This window comes from Canis aureus, chromosome 11 (assembly GCF_053574225.1).
Source record: "Canis aureus isolate CA01 chromosome 11, VMU_Caureus_v.1.0, whole genome shotgun sequence".
Lineage (NCBI taxonomy): Eukaryota > Metazoa > Chordata > Mammalia > Carnivora > Canidae > Canis > Canis aureus.
The window spans coordinates 25772681-25792213 of NC_135621.1; the positions used below are offsets into that span (position 1 = coordinate 25772681).

Consider the following 19533-nt stretch of genomic DNA (forward strand, 5'->3'; position numbering starts at 1 on the left):
CAAAACCAGCTGCCCTGATTTCAAACGAGTTCCAGGTTAACATCGACACCAGAGCTTTGGGCATCATAAAATGCAAGGGGTTATGAAGCTGGTACCGGAGCCCATGGGGGTGATGGGTGGGTTTGTGGAAGAAGCGTCAGGAAGAAGCGTCAGGAAGTGAGGGGGTTGGCCTTCCCCAGCCCAGGGGACCCAGGCTGGCATTGTTAGTGGACTCTCCTTTCCTCAAAGCCCTTTCTATACTCAGCCCCAAACCTGGCCCTGACTGGAAGCAGGGCTTCCCGGTGCTGAGCCCCCCAAGGACGTCTGGGCCAGCCTAGGCAGTGGCCACCCTGTGGCAGGCCCTGAGTGCTGGTCAGGACGGCTGGACGTGGCCCTGCCCTCTGGGAGCCTCGGGCCTGCAGGGCCAGGCGCTGACCCGACACACAGGGCGTTTGCAGGCCCCTGTGAGGGGGGTGCTGTGGGGAGGCACCAGACTAGGGGCAGGGGAGGGGGCTCTCAGGCACGCTGGGCCAAACCCTGCAGGGTGAGTAGGATGTCGTTGGGGAGCAGGTGGGGAGGGGGGAACACCCCAGACAGAGGGAAGAGCATGTGGGGAGGCCCGGGGAGGCTGGAGGGCAGGAGTGAGGGTGGGTGGAATGGAGGGAGAAATGGCTGGCAGGGTGGCCCTGGGGACAAGGACAGGCCTCCCTCTGAAAGCCATGCAGGAAGCTGTTTGCCTCTGCCTAAAACTTTGTTTCAGAGAACTTTGTTCTCTTCCTATTGTGTTTTCTTTCTTTTCCCAGAAAAAACTTAATGGATTTTTGGATGACAGCGAATTTAACCTCGTCTATGAAAACCTCTAGGATGAGCTCCACTGGCCCCTAAGGCCCCGATCCCCTCTGGCCCCGGATCAGCGGTCCCACGGGGCCTCCCTCCAAGGACTGGCCCGCCAACCCAGGACCAAGGCCCCATCACCTCACCCCCGCATCCATGGTGCTCCCGGCCCCCCATTCTGTACGCCAGGCCTACCCACTGAGCACCTCGCATCTGGCCTCTGCCCAGACTCTTCCTCCGTCTGCCAGGCCTAGCTCAGCCTTCACAGGTCTCTAGGACACCGCCCCTTCCCAGGCCCTCCTCACCTTCTCAGGATCCACGGGCCCTCTTGGCACCAGCCTGCACCCCAGACGGAGCTCCTCAGGAGGCTCCCGGCAAGGCACCCTGGTCAGTGCTGTGAGCACGAGCACCAGCGGGGACAAACAAGGGACCAACCATGCAAGTGCTCCCTGCCCAGCCAGGCCAGAGGCACAAGGCAGCCATGCGAGGTGGAGAAAGGAGCTGGGGGTGGGGGCGTATGGGGTGTGGGGAGGATGGGAACTGTGCAGAGGTGGCTGGGCCGGGCTCGAGGACAGAGCTAGAGACCAGAGAGGTGGCTGAGGGGAGGTCCTGAGGCTGGTGGCCGGGGCAGGGAGGGTGAGGAAGGAGATCAGCACATTTGGGGCAAGGGAGGGGGAGATGCTGGCTACACAGGAGCTGAACCTCCTAAGCTCTCCATCCCCCAACAAGGATGGTTGTTGCCCATCAGCCTGGCCCTCTGCATCCCTGTGCCAACTGCTTTGTCACCTCTGCGGCCCTTCCCCACCCTCCAGGCCTCAGCTCCTCCTCCCTCCCCCTGCACCCACCTTCCCCACCAGGGCCAGTTCCCCAGAGCCTCAGTCTGGCCTCCCTGGATCCCACTCATCTCCTCTATTTGTTCACATTTTGCACCTGTCCCAGGGCTTTGAGGACCTCTCCTCAAATGGTCTAGCTGCAGGGCCTGGTGTCTGGGGCTCCCTGGGTGGTGTAGGAGCTCAGGCCCTCAGTGCTCACACAGAGCCATTTCTGAGGCTCCCAATGCTCATTTCTTCCTCTCAGCATCTCTGCTGGAGCCCATTTCACAGACAGGGGCTAAGGGTGGGGGAATCATCCAGGCTGTGGGGCTCTGCTCTCCTCCATCTCTGTTGCTTTCCAGGATCTCATTTGTACCATCCTTCCTCCCACCCCCAGGCTGCTGCGGAGTCCTTGAGGGGCCCTCACACACAGACGTGTCCCGGGACAGTGAGGGGCCCAAGGCACAGGCCCCGACCCTCGCCCCTCAGCAGTACTGGGCCACTAGGTCATGGGCAGCCCCTTCTCTGTGGTCCAGGCCCCTCCCTCAGGGCAGATAGGCTGGGAGTTGGGGTGGGGGGAGCAATAGCCTGACATCCAAAGGAAATCCCAGCCCCTCTGCTAAGAGGCACCCAGCCTCCCTGGCCACCCAGGACAGGACAGCCCACAGCCTCCCAGCTTGGTTCTGAGCCTGGCCTGTGAGCACACAGCAAGGAGGGCTCTGAGCTGGATTATAAGGCTGAGTGGAGAGGGCCCTGCTCCCCCAGAGGCTGGAGTCGACTGAATTCCTTGCCTGTGCAGGAGAGGCTGCCTGGAGCAAAACTGCCTTCTACGCTCCTGACTCCCCAATAGCCCGAAGCAGAGGCCAGGATTGTGGTAGGAGTGAGGCGGTCTGTGCTGCTCAGGGTGCGGGGAGCCTCCCCAGAGGAAACGAAAGCCAGCAAGACCAGGAGGAGGCTACCTGCTGGGCATGGGCCTCTCTGTCCTGGCCTCAGGACGCTAGCCCCTGGGGCTCGGGCTCTGCATCATTCAGCCTCAAGGGAAGCCTGAAGGGATCACATCCCCTTGCCCTGCCCCCACTGCCTCTTCTCTGCAAAGTTGCCTAAGGGATCCAGATAAAACCTATGGGGGGGGGACACCTGGCTGGCTCAGTGTTTGAGCATCTGCCTGCAGCTCAGGGCATGATCCTGGGGTCCTGGGATCGAGTCCCACATCGGGCTCTATGCGGGGAGACTGCTTCTCCCTCTGCCTGTGTCTCTGCCTCTCTCTCTGTGTCTTTCATGAATAAATAAAATCTTAAAAAATAAATAAATAAAATCTTTTTTAAAAAGAGAAAAAAACCTATATGGGATCGGAGTGCTTGGGTGGCACAGTCAGTTAAGCATCTGAATCTTGGTTTCGGCTCAGGTTGAGATCTCGGGGTCCTGATCTCAGGGTCATGGGATCGAGCCCTGTGTCAGGCTCCACACTCAGCACAGAGTCTGCTAAAGTTTCTTTCTCTGTCTCCTGCCGCCCCTCTCTTGTGCACTCACTTGCTCTCTCTCTCTCTCAAATAAATAGTCCTTAAAAAAAACGAAAACCCTACATAGGAGCATGTCCTTCCTCACGTTCAACAGTTCCCACCTCACTTGGAATAAAATCCTAACTCCTCCCTGAGGCCTATGAGGCCCTTCAGGAGTGACCTGACCCCCTTCTGTACACATAGCCTTTGCCAGCAGAGTGGCTGCATCTGGTTCAAGGCAAGACTGGGAGGGTGCTGATGGGGTCTCCAAGGAGCAAGCAGAGAGGCAGGGAGGAGGAGGAAGGTCAAGGTGGAAGGGTGGGACCCTGGGGGACCTTTGACATGAGGGAGGGTGGGGAAGGAATATCCTGGGGCTCCCTGTGTGGAGCAAGGAAGACTGGGTCCCTCTGTCCCTTCACCTCTGGGACTGAGAGCCCGATGGGCTGGTAGGGGGACAAGGGGTGGCTGATGGCGGCAGGGGGTACAGGCGGCAGTAAGGGAGGAGGAGGAGGGAAGCCCTTCGGGGCTGGGTGGCTGCTGGCCTCCCTTGAACCCCAATCCACCCCCAGCAGCCATGCCCTCCTCAGCCTTGGTTGCGGTGACAATCAAGACGGCTCCGTGTGGCTCGGAGAGGACAGATGGGGAACTCTCTGCTCCCACAGGGGCTCAGCGGGTATGCGTTTTCCTCTCCGCTCATCCTCCAGGAAAAACAGGCGACCACAGAGCAGTGTGGAGGGCATCTGGGAAACAAGGGGTAGGCCTCCCTCCAGGGGATGGGGCCCCAGGCTCTGTCGTCCCCACCAGGAGCACCCCAGGGTGGGGGCTGGGCAAGCAGGGAGGTGAGGCACGAGGAGGCTCTGAAACAGTTCAGCTCCCTGTGACACCCTCCACTCCAAAGGCCCTTTGGGGCAGCCACTCGGAAACGGCCCACGCTGCCCCTTCCCTGCGGCCTCGGCCTCCGGCCCCCCAACCCCTGCCCTGCTCCTGCTCCTCTCAGCACTTGCCAAAGGGAAAATCATCCCTGGAAACCAAACCCGGGAACACAAAATAGGTGTGGGAAGTGGCGGCCCCTCCTCGGCAACAATTTCCAGAGGATTCTTCGGAGCAGAGTTTCCATGGGAACATGTGCAGTTCCACATGGAGCCTTGGTGGGGCTGGGGTCCCCCTCACCGCCGATGCTGGAGGACCCCGGTCTGGCTGGAGAGGGGGGTGCCTCGGCCCAGCCCAGCCCCTGTGTTTGGGCCACCAGCCCTCACTAACCTGAACTCCAGCTACTGGCAAATCTGCCTTCTTCTTCTTCTTCTCCTTTTTTTTTTTTTTTTAACATTCTAATTTAAAGGCGCACTCCATTCTAAGGATGCCTCTGGGATTTCCAGGATGGATTTTTATGTAGCTCAATAGTTTCCTTGGCAGACCGCTCAGCCGGGAGAGGTGGGCCATGGCCCCAGCCCAGCCAGGCTGACAAAGCAGCTTCTCTGTGTCCCTCTCAATGCCAGGGGACATCCCATACCCACATGAGGGGCTTCCTCAGACCTGGATTTGGATTCCACGAGCTGGGGACAGCAGCAAGAGGCACTGGGTCCCCTTCCTCACTGGCTTCTCCATTGCCCCGTGCTCATGACTACGGCCTGCGAGCCTTGAGCGAGTGCGGGTCGGGCCCAGCTCTCTGCACTTGTTATTTTGTGCGTGTTTATCTAAGCAGGCGACACAGGCATAACACAGGCGGTAAAATTCTCTCTGATGCTCCTGCCAATTGCAGCCTCCAGCCCAGTCCCCTCCTGGGGTGACCACTGGGTCACTGGGGTTTGTGGTTTTTTTTTTTTTTTTCAGGCTGTTTTCATTGTATCCACGCACATATATGCATATGAACATATAAAATCTATAGCGATTGTGTGGGGTTCTGGAAGCTGAAATGGAACCGTTCTGTAGGTGTTGTTTGTGCTTGCTTTGTTCATGCAGCCCCACGTGGTGGGGATCTGCCCGTGACAGCACACAGAAGCTGCCAGACTCCTTAATTACAGCAAAGGATTTCACAGTACCCATGGATCCTAATTTAACCAGGGCCCTATAAATGGCCTTTTCGGTTGTTTACAATTTCCAGCCTCACAGAAGGTGCTGCAGGGAATATCCTCGGACAGAATTTGCAAAACTTTCTCCGTGGGAGATGACGAAAAGGACACCCTGGGGCCCCAGGTGTGGACATTTACTATTTTAGCCGACACTGTCAAACAGTCACGTGCAGAGGTTATACTGGTTTCCATGCCTCAAGCCTTCCATCTACAATATCTCACTAAATCCTGAAAACACCCCACGAAGTAGGGGGCTTGTCTCCCCATCTTGCCAAAGCAGAAACTATGATTGAGCGAGGAGGACTGGCTAAAGGTCATGTACCCCAGAAGGGGCAGCACCGGGCTGGCTCCAGTTGTATGTGGTCCTTTGGACTCCACACGTCAGATGAGCGGGGTGGGGGTAGGGGGGTTGCACAAAGTGTCTTAGATGGACTCACTGCCCCGAGGACTGGGGAAGTCCTTGAAAGGACAGATTTCTGCCAGAGATAGACTGTCAGCCTGACATTGCTCAGAATTATAGGGGGTTAGGTGGGGCAGGGGGTCCTCCTTCCCCACAGTCAGTCTATCTTCTTGGGGAAAAGAAGGCAGGTCTGTAGAGTCAGTGGAGCCAGGCCCACCCAGCACGCAGCACACACTGTGGGGCCTGGCTTCAGGCAGCCTAGACATTTGGATCCCTAGCCTCCCCTGGAAATTTCTGGGCACAACATGCCTGGAGGTGTGAGCCGCCTCTTGGAAGCTTTCTAATCCGGGATAATGCTGCTGTAATTGGCAATGTTTTGCATTTACAACCCTCTCGTTACCTGAAAACCTCCTTGCAATGGCTGTGTCTGGAGAGGGTTTAATTTTACCACTTTGTGGACCTTGAGGGGCTGAGGAGCACAGGCTTTTTCTCTGTGTCCCTTTGTCCATCCATTCCGATTCTCCGGTGGGCATCACAGGTCCTGGGTGGCCCAGGCTGGCTGAGCTCGTGGCCGTGGTTAGGGGGCACAGCCCTGTACTTGGCTTCCCTCAGGAGCCCCAGACTGACCAGGGGACTGGTTTTCTCCCAAATTCCCCCTCATTCCTGGGTCCAGCCCACCCATCTCATCTCCCTTCCACACCTTCTCCTGGCCCTTCCCAGTCTCTGCCACCAAACTCATCTTTCAATGTGTTTGAATGTGCCTTTCAAGGCACAGATCTGACCATGCCTCTTCCCCCTCAAAACCCTGTAGTACCTCCCATTTATTCATTTCAACAAAGGGGCCAAGATAATCAATGAGGGAGAAAACAGGCTTTCAACAGATAGGGCTCAGAGACAGGGACATTCACAGGCCAAAGGATGAAGCTGGACCCCTACCTCACACCCTGTACACAATCTCGCAGTGGATTTCACTACCCACAGGATGGAGCCCTGACTTCTCAGTCCTGTACTTAGGGCTCTTACAACCCCTTCATTCTTTCAACATTTGTGCAGCTCCAACTTTGTGCCAGGGCCTGTGCTGAGGCTGGGATAAGAGACAGATGGTTCTATTGTCATAGAGTCCATCAGCCTCGTTTCTGACCAGCTCCCACTGGCCCAGGCACCCCAAGCACCATCCGTGTTCCCATCCACAGCTGCAGTTCACCGAGATGCCAAACTCACCACCTCTGAACCTGTGCTCCTCCCATTTTCTCTGGTGAATTCCTGCTCAGATGCCACCTCCTCTATGAAGCCTTCCTTGGAAACCCCTCCCCCACCAAGCGGTTTATTCATTTCTCACTGCTCTGACCTCTTGGACTTGAATTAGTTCACACACCCAACTCCCCCCACAGGCTCTAAACATCCCGAGCATGGCTAAGATGCGACATGTTTCTCTCTGTGCTTGACTCAGAAGAAGGGCTCAAGAGCCATTTGTTTAAAGAATAAGTGGGGGATCCCTGGGTGGCGCAGCGGTTTGGCGCCTGCCTTTGGCCCAGGGCACGATCCTGGAGACCCGGGATCGAATCCCACGTCGGGCTCCCTGTGCATGGAGCCTGCTTCTCCCTCTGCCTATGTCTCTGCCTCTCTCTCTCTCTCTCTCTGTATGACTATCATAAAAAAATAAAGAATAAGTGAACTTTTTCCTTTGCCGGCCACTTAGTTCTTACTGAAAGAGAAAGAATGATTTTATTTTCCAGTTTCCGAGAAGTGATCTCTAGCATGTGATCCATTTTACATACGTGAAAATTGAAACAGACACGTCGCTACAGCCATCCCAGGAAAGGGGAGGAGGTGAAAGTGCAGGTTCTGGAAGGTTAGCACCAGCCCTCCAGACAGGAGGGGGCAGGCTCTGTGCCCAGTTATTGGAGGCGAGGCCCAGGCACCTGAGAAAGAGAAAGGCAAGCAGCGGTGGAGCAGCGCCCCTGGCTTCACCCCCTGGCTCCCAAAGCTGTCAGAAGCTCCGATCAATGACACGTGCCTGTGGAGCTGGCGTCAGGGGCTGAGAGCCCTGTTAGGGTGGTTCTGTTAATTGATCCCAGAAGCCCCTGTCACTGCCAGGGGATGCTTTAGCCAGCTCAGCAATGTTCTGACCACTGTCCTTCGCCTCACCAGATGGCTTCCCTCCTGCCTCAGCTGCTTCCGGGCTAAGCCAGACAGCCCTGACGATCCCAGGCCTAGGACCCTCCAAGCAGCCAGCAGCTGCCATGATCCCATGGCAGGCTACAGGGGGCAGGCGGCAGGCACTGAGGAGGTCCCTTGTGGGTCCTCACGTTCTGGCCAGGTCAGAGCCACCCAGACAGACAATGGTTGGGTTGATAGGAGACACTCAGGGCTGCTCAGGCCCTTAAAAGGCCCCCTACTCTGACCTCTCTGGAACCAGCCTCAACTGTCACCCCCCACCCCCCCTCCAGCAGCCTCACAGCCTCCTGCCTTCTGCAGACAGGGAGCCTTGAAGTGCTGCATATTCGGGGTGAAGTCAGGAGAGCTGCCCCCTTGACCTGTTAGGAAAAGTCTGGCCAGGTGAGTCCCAGAGGGGAGGGAGATGCTGGAACTGAGTGACCAGGTCCAGAAATAAAAATGCTAACTGTGGGGATCCCTGGGTGGCGCAGCGGTTTGGCGCCTGCCTTTGGCCCAGGGCGCGATCCTGGAGACCCGGGATCGAGTCCCACGTCGGGCTCCCGGTGCATGGAGCCTGCTTCTCCCTCTGCCTGTGTCTCTGCCTCTCTCTCCCTCTCTGTGTGACTATCATAAATAAATAAAAATTTAAAAATTTAAAAAAAAATGCTAACTGTGCTGATACAAAGTGAGCCCTGAGCTCCCACACCTCGGCCTCCTCAGCCTTGTACAGTGGGTTACCCTGCATCCCAGGATACAGTGAAGAAACCGGGAGAGGCTGAGGAGAGAGCTGATCCCAGGCTGGCCTGGCCCCGTGGCTGGTGCTCCCACCCTCCGCTCAGTGCTACAGGATACCGCTGTCTTCTCCCGCGGTTTAAGACTGGAGGGGGCGGCTGCAGACAGCTTTAAGATGCTCCAAAAAAACTGCCCTGCCTTGGAGGAGGGGGAATGGTTGCTGATGGGTATGGGGCTTCTTTATGGGGTGATGAAAATGTTCTAGAATGGGATAATGGCAATGGTTGCACAAGCTTGTGAATATGCTGAATGCCACTGAATTGTACACTTTAAAATGGTGAATTTTATGATATGTGAATTATATCTTTTTTGTTGTTGTTAAAGATTTTATTCATTTGAGAGAGAGCACGTGTGTGCAACAGAGAGAGAGTGAGAGAGGGAAGGAAGGGAAGGGAACACACGAGCAGAAAGGACAGAGGCAGAGGGAGAAGCAGACTCCCCGCTGAGCAGGAGCCCAACATAGGGCTCAATCCAGGACCCTGGGATCATGACCTGAGCCAAAGGCAGACACTTAACCCACTGAGCCACCCAGGTGCCCCGATGATGTGTGAATTATATCTTAATAAGACAAAACAAAAACTGCCCTGTTTAAACAATTTCTGTGTCCATGTCCATGACCCCCAAGACAGAGGACTGAGCACGCACACACACACACTTCCCTGGGATGGGGTCCAAGTCCACTGTCCTCCAGCCCTCCCCCCAGCCTGCCCTGCCCCCTGTCCCGCCCTCCCTCCCTTCCTCTTACATGAAGATCCTTCCAGGCTCTGGTGCACATAGTTCTCTCTGCCTACTGTGCACTTACACGTCTATTATGTTCTTATGTGGAGCTGGGCCCTGTTTCCGTTTTATAGATGAGGAAACTGAGTATCAGAGAGACGTAGCAACTTGCCCAAGTCCACACAGAGGGCAAGTGGGGAGGCTGAGATTCAGGCCCCAGAAGTGACTTCAGAGCCTGTGATCCGAACCTCTTTACTCAGTTGCCTTCTGCCATAGGCTGAATAGTGGGCCTCCCCGAGATATCCACATCCAAGTTCCTAGAACCCGTGAATGCTACTTCATGTGGCAAAGACTTTGCAGATACCATTAAGCATTTTAAAATGGGGAGATGATCTTGGTTATTACAATTTTTAAAAAAGGTTTTACTTATTTATTCATGAGAGATGCAGAGAGAGAGGCAAAGACACAGGCAGAGGGAGAAGCAGGCTCCATGCAGGAAGCCCGAGGTGGGACTCGATCCCAGGACCCCGGGATCACGCCCTGAGTCAAAGGCAGACGCTCAACCACTGAGCCCCCCAGATGTCCCTGGTTATTAAATTTGCAAGTGTTCTTGTAGGAGGGCTTAGACAGAAGGCAGAAAGCACTATGAGGACGGAAGTGGAGAGATTCAAAGTCACTGCACTGTCAGCCTTGGAGGAGGATGGAGGAAGGGGCCGTGAGCCAAGGAGTGCAGCTCTGGAGCTGGAAAGGGTGACGAGGCTGATTCTCCTCAAAGATCTGGAAGGAGAGTGGTGGCCCTGCCAACCCCTTAGTTTCAGCCCGGGGAAACTGATTTTGAATCTCTGGCTTCCAGAACTGTCAGAGAATGAATGTGCACTGTGTGAAGCCTCTGAGTTTGTGCTGCTTGGTTATAGCAGCTCTAGAAAACAAGTGTGCTTTCCCTTCTGGAAGGGCCTGTGCAGCCTCCCAGGCCCCCTGAGCACTGGCTCCCCCTCTGCTCTGTGCTCCTTGTGGTTGCTTCTCACAGCTCCAACCCCGGAGGTGCTGCTGCCACAGCCTCTGTGCTTACCCCAACCTGGGACCTCTTCTCTCCCTCCAGCACTGACAGTGCCAGACTGGTGTCATCCTCCAGCTGCCCAAGAGTAGGCACTGGCTCTGGGGTGTGGCACAGGAGGAAACTGAGGCTCAGAGAGGGGCCATGAATGCCAAGATCACTCAGGTGGCAAAGGGCAGGGCCAGGTTTGAATTTGGACTGGGATGATTCTAGAGCTGGTGCTCCCAACAACTCAAGCGATGTCCCTGAACAAGTGTCCCTGAAATTGAGAAATGCCCCCTAATGGGTGACCCTCAATAAATGTCTCTGAAAGGCAGGCAGACACAGAAACCCAAAGAAAATACATTGTCAGAAGGGCTATGGGAGCTCCAAGGAGAGTAAACCAAGCCTGGGCTAACCAAGGAAGGCTTCCTAGAAGAGGAGACCTTGAAGGATAAAGACATTCCAGATGAAGAATATTATGAACTAAGGCCTAAGGATGGAAGAAGTGATGATAGAACATGTGAGGTGTTTGGAGGAGGCTGGGGAGGTCGTGAAGGGCTTCGGTTACCAGACTGAGGCCTGAGGAGGCACACAGAAGTTAGGGAGCAGGGGAGCAAAATCCCCTACACTGTTCTTTAGGAGGCAACTTGAGTAAATGGATAGAGGGAGCCGGGCTTGTTTCATTTGGAGGCTGCTGACATAGGCAGAAGTTTGGACTGGGACTGAGGCCGAGGAGGTGTAGCCTGGGGCAGAGGACCAGAAGCTAGAGCCACTTCCCAGGGGAGGGGCCAACAGACCTGGTGATTTACTGGCCTCAAGCATCATGCCCCATCCACTGGACAGAGGTCGGTGTCAGTAAACACAACCGGAAGTACGGGAGTGGAGCACCAGTGTAGAGAGACATGGTGGGGGGCAGCCCGGGTGGCTCAGTGGCTTAGTGCAGCCTTCAGCCCAGGGCCTGATCCTGGAGACCCGGGATCGAGTCCCACATCGGGCTCCCTGCCTGGAGCCTCCTTCTCCCTCTGCCTGTGTCTCTGCCTCTGTGTGTGTGTGTGTCTTTCATGAATAAATAAATAAAATCTTAAAAAAAAAAAGACATGGTGGGGGGCCACCAGGAGGAGGTGTCCTAACAACAGCCAAGAGAATGGATCAGGACTCAGGGGACAGGTTGAGGCAAGGGATACATGGAGAGGAGAAACAGGGAAGGGTGTGGTGGCTATTGCCATGGGAGGAATGAAGTAGTCAGGGAAGACGTGCCAAGAGGTGACCAGTGCACCATGGTCAAGCACTCTAAAGGACAGGCCCTTTCCGTTATCTACCGCTGCCGCCTCAGGGTACCCAGCACCCATCTTGGCTCATATGGAATTGGACCTTTCCTGATGGGCTTCACTTTAGGGAAACCTGATAGCAAATTCTAACCCAATAAGAGCAAATAAATGAGGGGTGATTACTGACAATAGAAGAGGGTACACCACGGGGTGCCTCCAAATAGCATCTCCTCCAGTACATTTTAAGTGCTTTATAGGTCATTAACTACTTGACAGAGAGAGCCTGACACTTAAAGCAAAGAATTCTACGCCTCTGCCAGGGAAAATCAATCAGAAATGAAGATCGAGCATTGCTGATGTTAAGATGTACTGGGTGGGCAAGGGAGATTCGATTTACATGTGATTTTCAGGCCCTCTTTGTTGTGTAAAGTGGGGCACACTGGTATTTGAGGCCCTTTATAAATCTCGAACTTAACCTTCTCCTTCCATTTTTTTGTTGTTGTTATTGTTAATGAAATATTTCGGAAGCACAGAAAAGTACAGAGGTGAGCTTAACATCTAAGCCCACTACCTGCCTCTGCCAAATAAAACATTACGGCTCTGGCTGAAGTACCCACTTTAAAAAAAAAAACAGTTCCTTGATTTTTCTTTCTGTCTTTTCAAATCATTTCTGTCTTCCAGCCCCACTTTTTCAGGGAGATGGAGGCTGACCACCCATCCCTGCCCAAGACATCGCTCCTTCCTCTGAAATCTGAGCGTAATTACTGCCTCTTTAATTAACTTGGCGATTAATCACCACCTGCTTGTGAAACAGCTTTTATTGTCCTTGTCCATCTCATATGTGGGATGTGGGTGGGGGTGGGGATCAGGCAGGCAGGCAGAGGAGGGATCGGCAGGCAGGCCGGGAAAAGCCTGCTGGAAGGAGCGGCTTGAGAAGGCCTGTTATCAGAGGATCAGCTCCTTCCTGGCTCAGTGTAAGCAGCTGCCAGGGACCGGGAACTGAGAGGAGCTGAAGATAAGACCCCAGAAAGCAGTGGGCATTAGGAGGGCAATCAGCTGTTGCAGTTGCCCTCTGACCGGAATGTTCTTTCTTCATTGAGCCTTGTTGCAGGCTGAACTGTGTCCCCCAAGAAGATATGTTGAAATCCTAACTTGTGAATGTAGCCTGATTTGGAAATAGGGCCTTTGCAGATGTAATGAAGTTGAGATGAGGTCGTACTGGATTGAAGTGGGCCCTACTGCAATGACTGGCGTCCTTATAAGAGGCCCTGTGAAGACAGAGACACTGGGAGAACTCTCTGTGCCACCAAGCCAGCTCCTCTGCATGCCTGAACCTGGCTGTCCAGCATCTCAGGTAGCATTTCTCTGGTCAACTAATGCTCTCACCCAACTCCAGGAGCAGCTCCTACACCCTCTTTTATCAGAGGAAACCTTCTCCTCTAGCCCATCTCAGAGACTGCCCTTCAATCAGAAGGACCAGGCTGGGGGATGTGAGGGAGACTCAGTCCCTAAAATACCCGACTCGATCTCAGCTCAGGTCTTGATCTCAGGGTGGTGAGTTCAAGCCCCACAGTTGGGCTTCCACGCTGGGCATGGAGCCTACTTAAAAACAAAACAAAACAAAACCAACCAGCCTGGGATGGAGTGGGGTTTTCCAAGAACTCCCGTCCTGCCAGAACAGCATGCTTGCTTAAGTCCATTTCCCTGTGGCTCCCCCCAAAAAATCCTCCCACATGCCCCTAAACCCTCAGAGATCGGCAAGACAGCCTGGTTTGACCACAGTACTTTTAACTTCCCCTTTGATTTGTAGGGAGAGGGTTCCAGGAAAGGAGAGGACCCAGAATTTCACATGGAGGCTAGGGATGTCTCATTCACACTGCCAAACACAGTGCTGCCTACAGCACGCTCACTGAAGTAACCTTTCAAACCACCTGCTACTCCAAGCAATCTAATATTTTGACAGATTGGAAACTGAGGCCCTCACACTCCACTGTATAGAGATCGCTATATAGAGATCTGAGGTCCAGTGATGTCGGCATGTCCCAGTAGCAGCTCAGCAGCCATCACTCCCAGGTGACAGCATTTCTCTGCATGTCAATCTCCCCATTCTTTTTTTTTTTTAAGATTTTATTTATTTATTCATGAGAGACACACACAGAGAGAGGCAGAGATATAGGCAGAGGGAGGAGAAGTAGGTTCCACGCAAGAAGCCCGATGTGGGACTGGATTCCCGTGACTCCGGGATCATGCCTTGAGCAGAAGGCAGACTTTCAACCACTGGGCCATCCAGGCGTCCCTCAGTCTCCCCATTCTTGAAGGAGAATAATAATCCCATTTTCTAGCTCTAAAAACTTGTATGCACATTTCCCGTTAATTCAATCAACAAACACATTTTGAGCTCATCCTGTGGGCCAGGCCCTGGGGGATACAGTGGTGAGCACCACACGCCGAGCTCAAGGTGCTACCTATTTGGCTGTTATACTCGAGCGGTTAAGTGTTATGATGGGGTGCACGGAAGCAGCGATGAAAAGGCTGCGGATCTCAGGGGCCCCAAAAGAGCAGCGGTGGCAAGAAAGAAAAGGCGAAGAATGAAACCCGCAACCCCCACTCCGCGGTCCGAGCCCTTCTTCGTCTCAGCCAATCAGGCCCCAGCATCGCCTGCCAGCCGACCAATCAGAGCTGGAGCAGGAGCGCTTGTAGCAGCGCCGCGGCTTCCCGCGGGAGGGCCGCCGGAGCCCGCGCCCCGCCCCGCCCCGCCCAGGCCCCGCCCCGCCCCGCCCAGGCCCCGCCCCGGCCCGCCCCGGCCCGGCCCCCCGCGGCCAGCCGCGGCTGCCTGGAGCCCCCCCGGCCAGCGGCCGGCCGCTGGGGCCGAGTATTGTCTCAAAGGCCGAAAAGACAGGAAAGCGGGGACACTGGGGGACAGCCACGTGACCAGGAGAGGATTTATAATATTTTCCTTCGCTGTCGACAATATTGCAAAATGTACGAAAGGGACCGCACGGCCGCGACCGGAGCGTGACGGCGCGGGCAAGGTAAGCGGCCCCGGCCGGCTTCTCGGGGCGCGGGGGCACCGGGAGCGACCGCCGCAGCGCCCCGCTCCCCGGGCGGCTGCCGCGGGCTCCGCGTCCCGGGTGCGCTCTGAGCCTCGTGAGCCTTGGGCGGTGGAGACGCGGCCCGGGAGCCGGGGCGTCTCGGGGGCGGCGTGGACGCGGCCCCGGAGCCGGGGAGTCTTCGGTGCCCCGGGGGCTGCGCTGGCGGTGTAGACGGGCGCAGGCGGTCCGGCCGAGGCGCCTCGGAAAGCCCGAGACGGTCGAGGCTCAGGGGGGCGGTCCGCGGCACTCGCGGCGTTGGGACCGTGGAGACGCGGACTGTGACCGGGGCACCCTCCCGCGCCCCGGGGCCGGGGGCGCGCCGCAGAGCCGCGGGGCGGTGTAGACGCGCGCGGGGGGCGGCGGCGGCAAGTTTGGCGGAGCGCGCGGGGCGGGCGCAGGTGGAGGCGCGGCGCCGGGCGGGGGCGCGCGGCGGGCAGGTGTCGGGCGCTCCGCTCCCCGCCGCCGGCGCCCGGGATCCCCGCGCCCCCGCCCCGGCCCCGCCGCCGCCGCGCAGGGAGGGGGAAGGACGGGGGCGGTCGCTGAACTGAGCGGGAGGCGAACGAGAGGACATTGACTTCGAGCCTTTCAGACAGGTTCCCGGAGCGCCCGCGCTGTGCCCGCCGGAGCCCGGGTCTCTCCAGCTCGCCGGGGCGGAATCCGAGGGCAGAGGCCGGCTTACCGACACGACACGCGCCGAGGGGACCCAAACCCGGTCCGGTCCGAGCCCGCAGCCCGGCTCCTTCTCTCCTTCCACTTCCGCCTCAGTGAGGAGAAAGGCGTGGGGGTGGGGGTGCAGATGGGACTTGCGGGTGGGCTGTAGGGAGGAGGGGGACGCCCGGATCTGCCTCCGCTGCCCCTCGGCACAGGGGAGGGAGCCCACCGGGCAGGGGAGGCCAGTCCCCGCCCACTGCTCCCCGGAGGTGCCCAGAGACCTGTGTGACTACCGCCTGGAGGGAAAGGAAGACACCCAAACCCAGATTCTGCCAAGGCAGGAGGGGGCCCACACGAGGGATACCTGCCCACCCAGTCTGGCTCTCGGGGTGGCCCAGTCTCGTCTCCTACTACTCCCTGTGCCTTTGCCATTCTTACTCCTACATCCCCCTGGTCTCTCTGATTCCTGCACCACAGGTCCTTTGCACATGTTGTGTTTTAATTTTAAGATTTATTTATTTATCCATGAGAGACAGAGACAGAGAGAGAGGCAGAGACACAGGCAGAGGGAGAAGCAGGCTCCTCGCAGGGAGTCTGATGCGGGACTTGATCCCGGATTCCGGGATCATGACCTGAGCTGAAGGCAAGCACCCAACCCCTGAGCCACCCAGGTGTCCCTGTTGTGTATGTTTTTGGATCAAGAAGTAGTCATCAAACATCCCAGGCACAGGCAACTCAGTGGTGGACAAGGCCGACCTCTCTGGGTCTTCCACACTGGTGGAGGGACATAGATGAATAGTCCAGAAGGGAATGGGACATGGGAATGGGAGGCAAGCATGGGTGGGCATGAGGGAAGGCTTCTCCGGAGAGGTGATAGTGAGTCACAGGGATTCATGCCATCCTCGGCCTTTGGGCCTCAGTCACCTCCTCCAGGAAGCCTTCCCTGACCTCACACGACCTGACATTTCCCCCTGACCATGACCCTCCTTCCACGGGTATTTTTAAGTCATTATTGGGTTAATGTTTGTTTCCCTCCCTCACATAGAAGTGCCAGGAAGGCAGGACCTGAATCTCTTTTTGGGTAGACAGTAGGCAAATCGAATAAAGGATGGGTAGATTTCCCCCAGAAAAATGTGAGCTGCTCAGCCAGGTCAGGCATCCAGATGGCAGCAACTTTTCTCTCTCCTTCCCTGGACCGAGTCCTGGGCTCCACACCCCATTTGCCGTTCACAGAAACAAAGTAAAAGAAACCAGCAGGCCTGGTGAGGAAGAGAGCGGGGCGAGGCCTGGCACAGATGGCCCACTGAAGCTCCAGGGCAGTTCCCCTGGAAGGGAAGGGATCTGCGGGGAGGGGGGAGGCCTGAGCACAGGTGCCTGTCCTGTTTCCTGAGCTCAGACCAACCTTGGCCTCAGTCCAGCCTCGGAGCCAGCTCTTGGAGGCTTGCTTTCCTTCAGATGCTACTCTGGAGAAGGTGGTGGCCAGCCGGGTCCCCAGGATGGCCATGGTACGGGGCCACAGTCACTGCCTGGTCTCCCCTGGCCCTCCCCCAGCCCGGAGCGGACAGGAACCCGGGCAGCACCGGCCTGACCCAGAATCCGGCCCCTGTGCCACAAATAGCTGCCCGGGTTCCCCGCAGTTCATTTAAAGTCCTGTCTTGCAGCCAGGACTCGGGCTTACAGGGGCCGACTCTTCTTATTTTTTGTAGTTTCCACGCTCAGTGAATTTCTCCCTCCCCTGGCTCTGTCAGACCTGTGTGCCTGGCACCTTTCCTGTGGCAGATTATGCTCTCACAGATGCCCGACAAAGCTTTTAGCTTCCCCCCTCCCTCTCCACTTCAGGGGATTGAGCCTCCATGCACAGCTAGAGAGAGCGTCTGCAGGCTTTATTCAGGCTCTGGCAGGGACAGAATAAAAGCGGCCTCCCCACCCACCCAGCCAGCCAGCCCTCCTGACTGGAATTGCTTTAAAAAATTAATTTGCCATGATTTATGTCCTTCTGTTCTGTGGGGATCACCAGCATTTTAAATATGTATTTAAATCAGAATCACTGCTCCCGGTTAAACCTTAACCGCGGCCCCCCCCCACCCCCCCACCCGGCAGAAAGAGCACTGGATTTGGAGTCAGCAGAAACTCAGAGGTTCAGGCCAAGTTCTGCTAATGACAAGCTGTGTGACCCTGGGCAAATTACTTAACCTCTCTGCGCCTCCATTGGCTCCTCCGGTAAGTGAGGTTAATGATAATCCTTCCCTCACAGGGGGTTGTGAGGATTAAATTAGATAACGTTCAGGAAGAGCTGTGCAATGCCAGGCCTGCGTTTTCTGTTCCCCGGTCCGGGGGTCCCGCTAATTAGCCTGGTGACCTTGGGCGGGCCACTCAGCCACTCCTGGCCCTCAATTTCCCCATCTGAAAAGCAGGGGGGTTGTTCTAGGAGATGAGGCCACAGAGCCCCCCACCTCCATCCCTGAGCACCCCCCACCTCCTCCTGCCCTCCCCCAGACACCCTCCCCTTGGCGACCCTCTTTTTCATCATCCAAGCACTCGGTTCTAATTGGAGGCGGCCCCCCTCCCTGGCTGCCTCTCCTCCTGGCTCCCTGCGAAGCCGAAGCCGCAGGGTTTGGGCCCCAGGGGCCTGCAGCTCTTGGCTCATTTTCAGGAGCAATTAGCCGTGATGTCACAGGCCTCCATGGTGGCCTCAGTGGGCGTGTGTGCCTGGAAGCCTGGACTCCGCTCCGTCTGTGGCCTCTGGGACTCCCCCAGGCCAGGGGTCCCCACTGCTGGTTGCAGAGAGGCAGCTTCCCAGGCAAAGCCATTTCTGTACTTTATGACTCCGTGAAGCCCCGAGCCTCAGCGTAAATTAGTTCTACCCTGTGCTTTTGTTGGCACTGTCTGTTCCTTGGAAGCGAGGGGCTTTGTCAGGAAGAACAAAGCTGTTTGGTGTTTTTCTGATTTGGGGGAAGCGTGCTCCTGGGGCGGGGGGGCGGGGGGGGAGGCTCATCGCTTCTCAGTGTCAGTCTGGAGTCCTTGATTCTCAGACTCACTGGTTTTGTTTTGGGTTTTTAAGTCCTATGGCTTAAGAGTCACATATGTTTGTGTGAGTGTTGGCTAGGGGATTTCTTTCCTCCTTTTTGGCTTATATAGTGTATTCTGTGGAAGCTAATTCCAGGGACTGAACTTTTCAAATCACTGCTTCAACAGCTTTTAAAAATCTGGACCTAGTTACTCCTGTCATCCATGTGTAAAGATTTAGAAAGAAAAAAAAATTCCCAACCCGAGGGTGGGCAGCCTTGAGGATGTACAGCTCCTGGCAGCTCGCACTCGCTGTAGACCTGAGGTCAAAGCTGAAATGTCGGGTGCCTCTTGGGATGGGAGGTAGGGGGGAGCGTGGTCTGCTCGGTGCCAGACATCTGGATATTTAGAAAACATCTGGGTGGCTGGATTTTTCAGGTTTCTGCCTGACATTAAATATCACAAACATTGAGCCTGCCTCCAGTCCCCCACCTCCCCAACACACCCAGCCCCTTCCCCCCCTTTCCTGATGGGTAAGAAACATCCATTCTTTCCGATTCCCCAGCGTTTCCCCCCTACCGGAAATCTGATGGGCTTATGACATCATGGCTGGCTGCTGAGCGATGAAGTGGATGCCACAAAGAAATCCGACATATCAGATGGATTCTGAAATCAGTTTCCCTCTGGCTGTAGTAACAGGCGTGAAGTCAGGAGAATGTGAGCTTTGTTTAAAAAAACAAAAAAATATAACTAAGCCTCGTCCTGTGTTAAATACAGTTGTTTTTTTTTTTTTTTAAGCAAACACACCTTTTGGACATCATCCTATTTTAATAGACATGCTGGTTTTTATGAAATGAAAGCGTCTAATAAATCAGACCTGATGCTGCATTTGAACGTTGTTCCCTTTCGGTTGAGTTTTTGTGTGTCCTTATTCACTAATAAAGGAGGAACTAGGAATTGTTTATCTCCCTTCGTTATTCAAATGGGGTGGCTTTTTGTTTGTTTGTTTGGTTTAGTTTTTGTTTTTGTTTTTGTTTTTGTTTTTGTTTTTGAGGCCAATAAAATTCACGGGGTAAATTGCTGGGTTATATGTTTCCAGGAATCCATTTTTATAGAGTGACCTTGGACCTGACCTCGTCTGCAAACACTGTATTCCCCTCTGCTGGTTTTTCTGGCTGGGAAACTATAAAGAGGATGCAGTTAAGCCTGCTTTTCAGTGTG

The 19533-nt window shown here is 55.6% G+C and overlaps 1 protein-coding gene and 1 long non-coding RNA gene across 2 annotated transcripts in view; both read left to right on the forward strand.

Moving 5' to 3' along the window:
- The window catches only part of NFAM1 (NFAT activating protein with ITAM motif 1), a 39159-nt gene extending 36196 nt beyond the window's left edge, over positions 1–2963 (forward strand). Inside the window, exon 6 of the mRNA XM_077914252.1 lies at positions 783–2963. Coding sequence (XP_077770378.1) covers positions 783–842 — 60 coding nt within the window. The 3' untranslated portion in view covers positions 843–2963. The remainder of the gene's footprint in view (positions 1–782) is intronic.
- Positions 2964–14368: 11405 nt separating this feature from the next.
- LOC144323603 (uncharacterized) lies at positions 14369–19200 on the forward strand. The gene is made up of 4 exons (XR_013389005.1): positions 14369–14595; positions 15245–15419; positions 17407–17526; positions 18878–19200. It is a non-coding gene; the product is annotated as an uncharacterized LOC144323603 (long non-coding RNA).
- Positions 19201–19533: the final 333 nt, after the last annotated feature.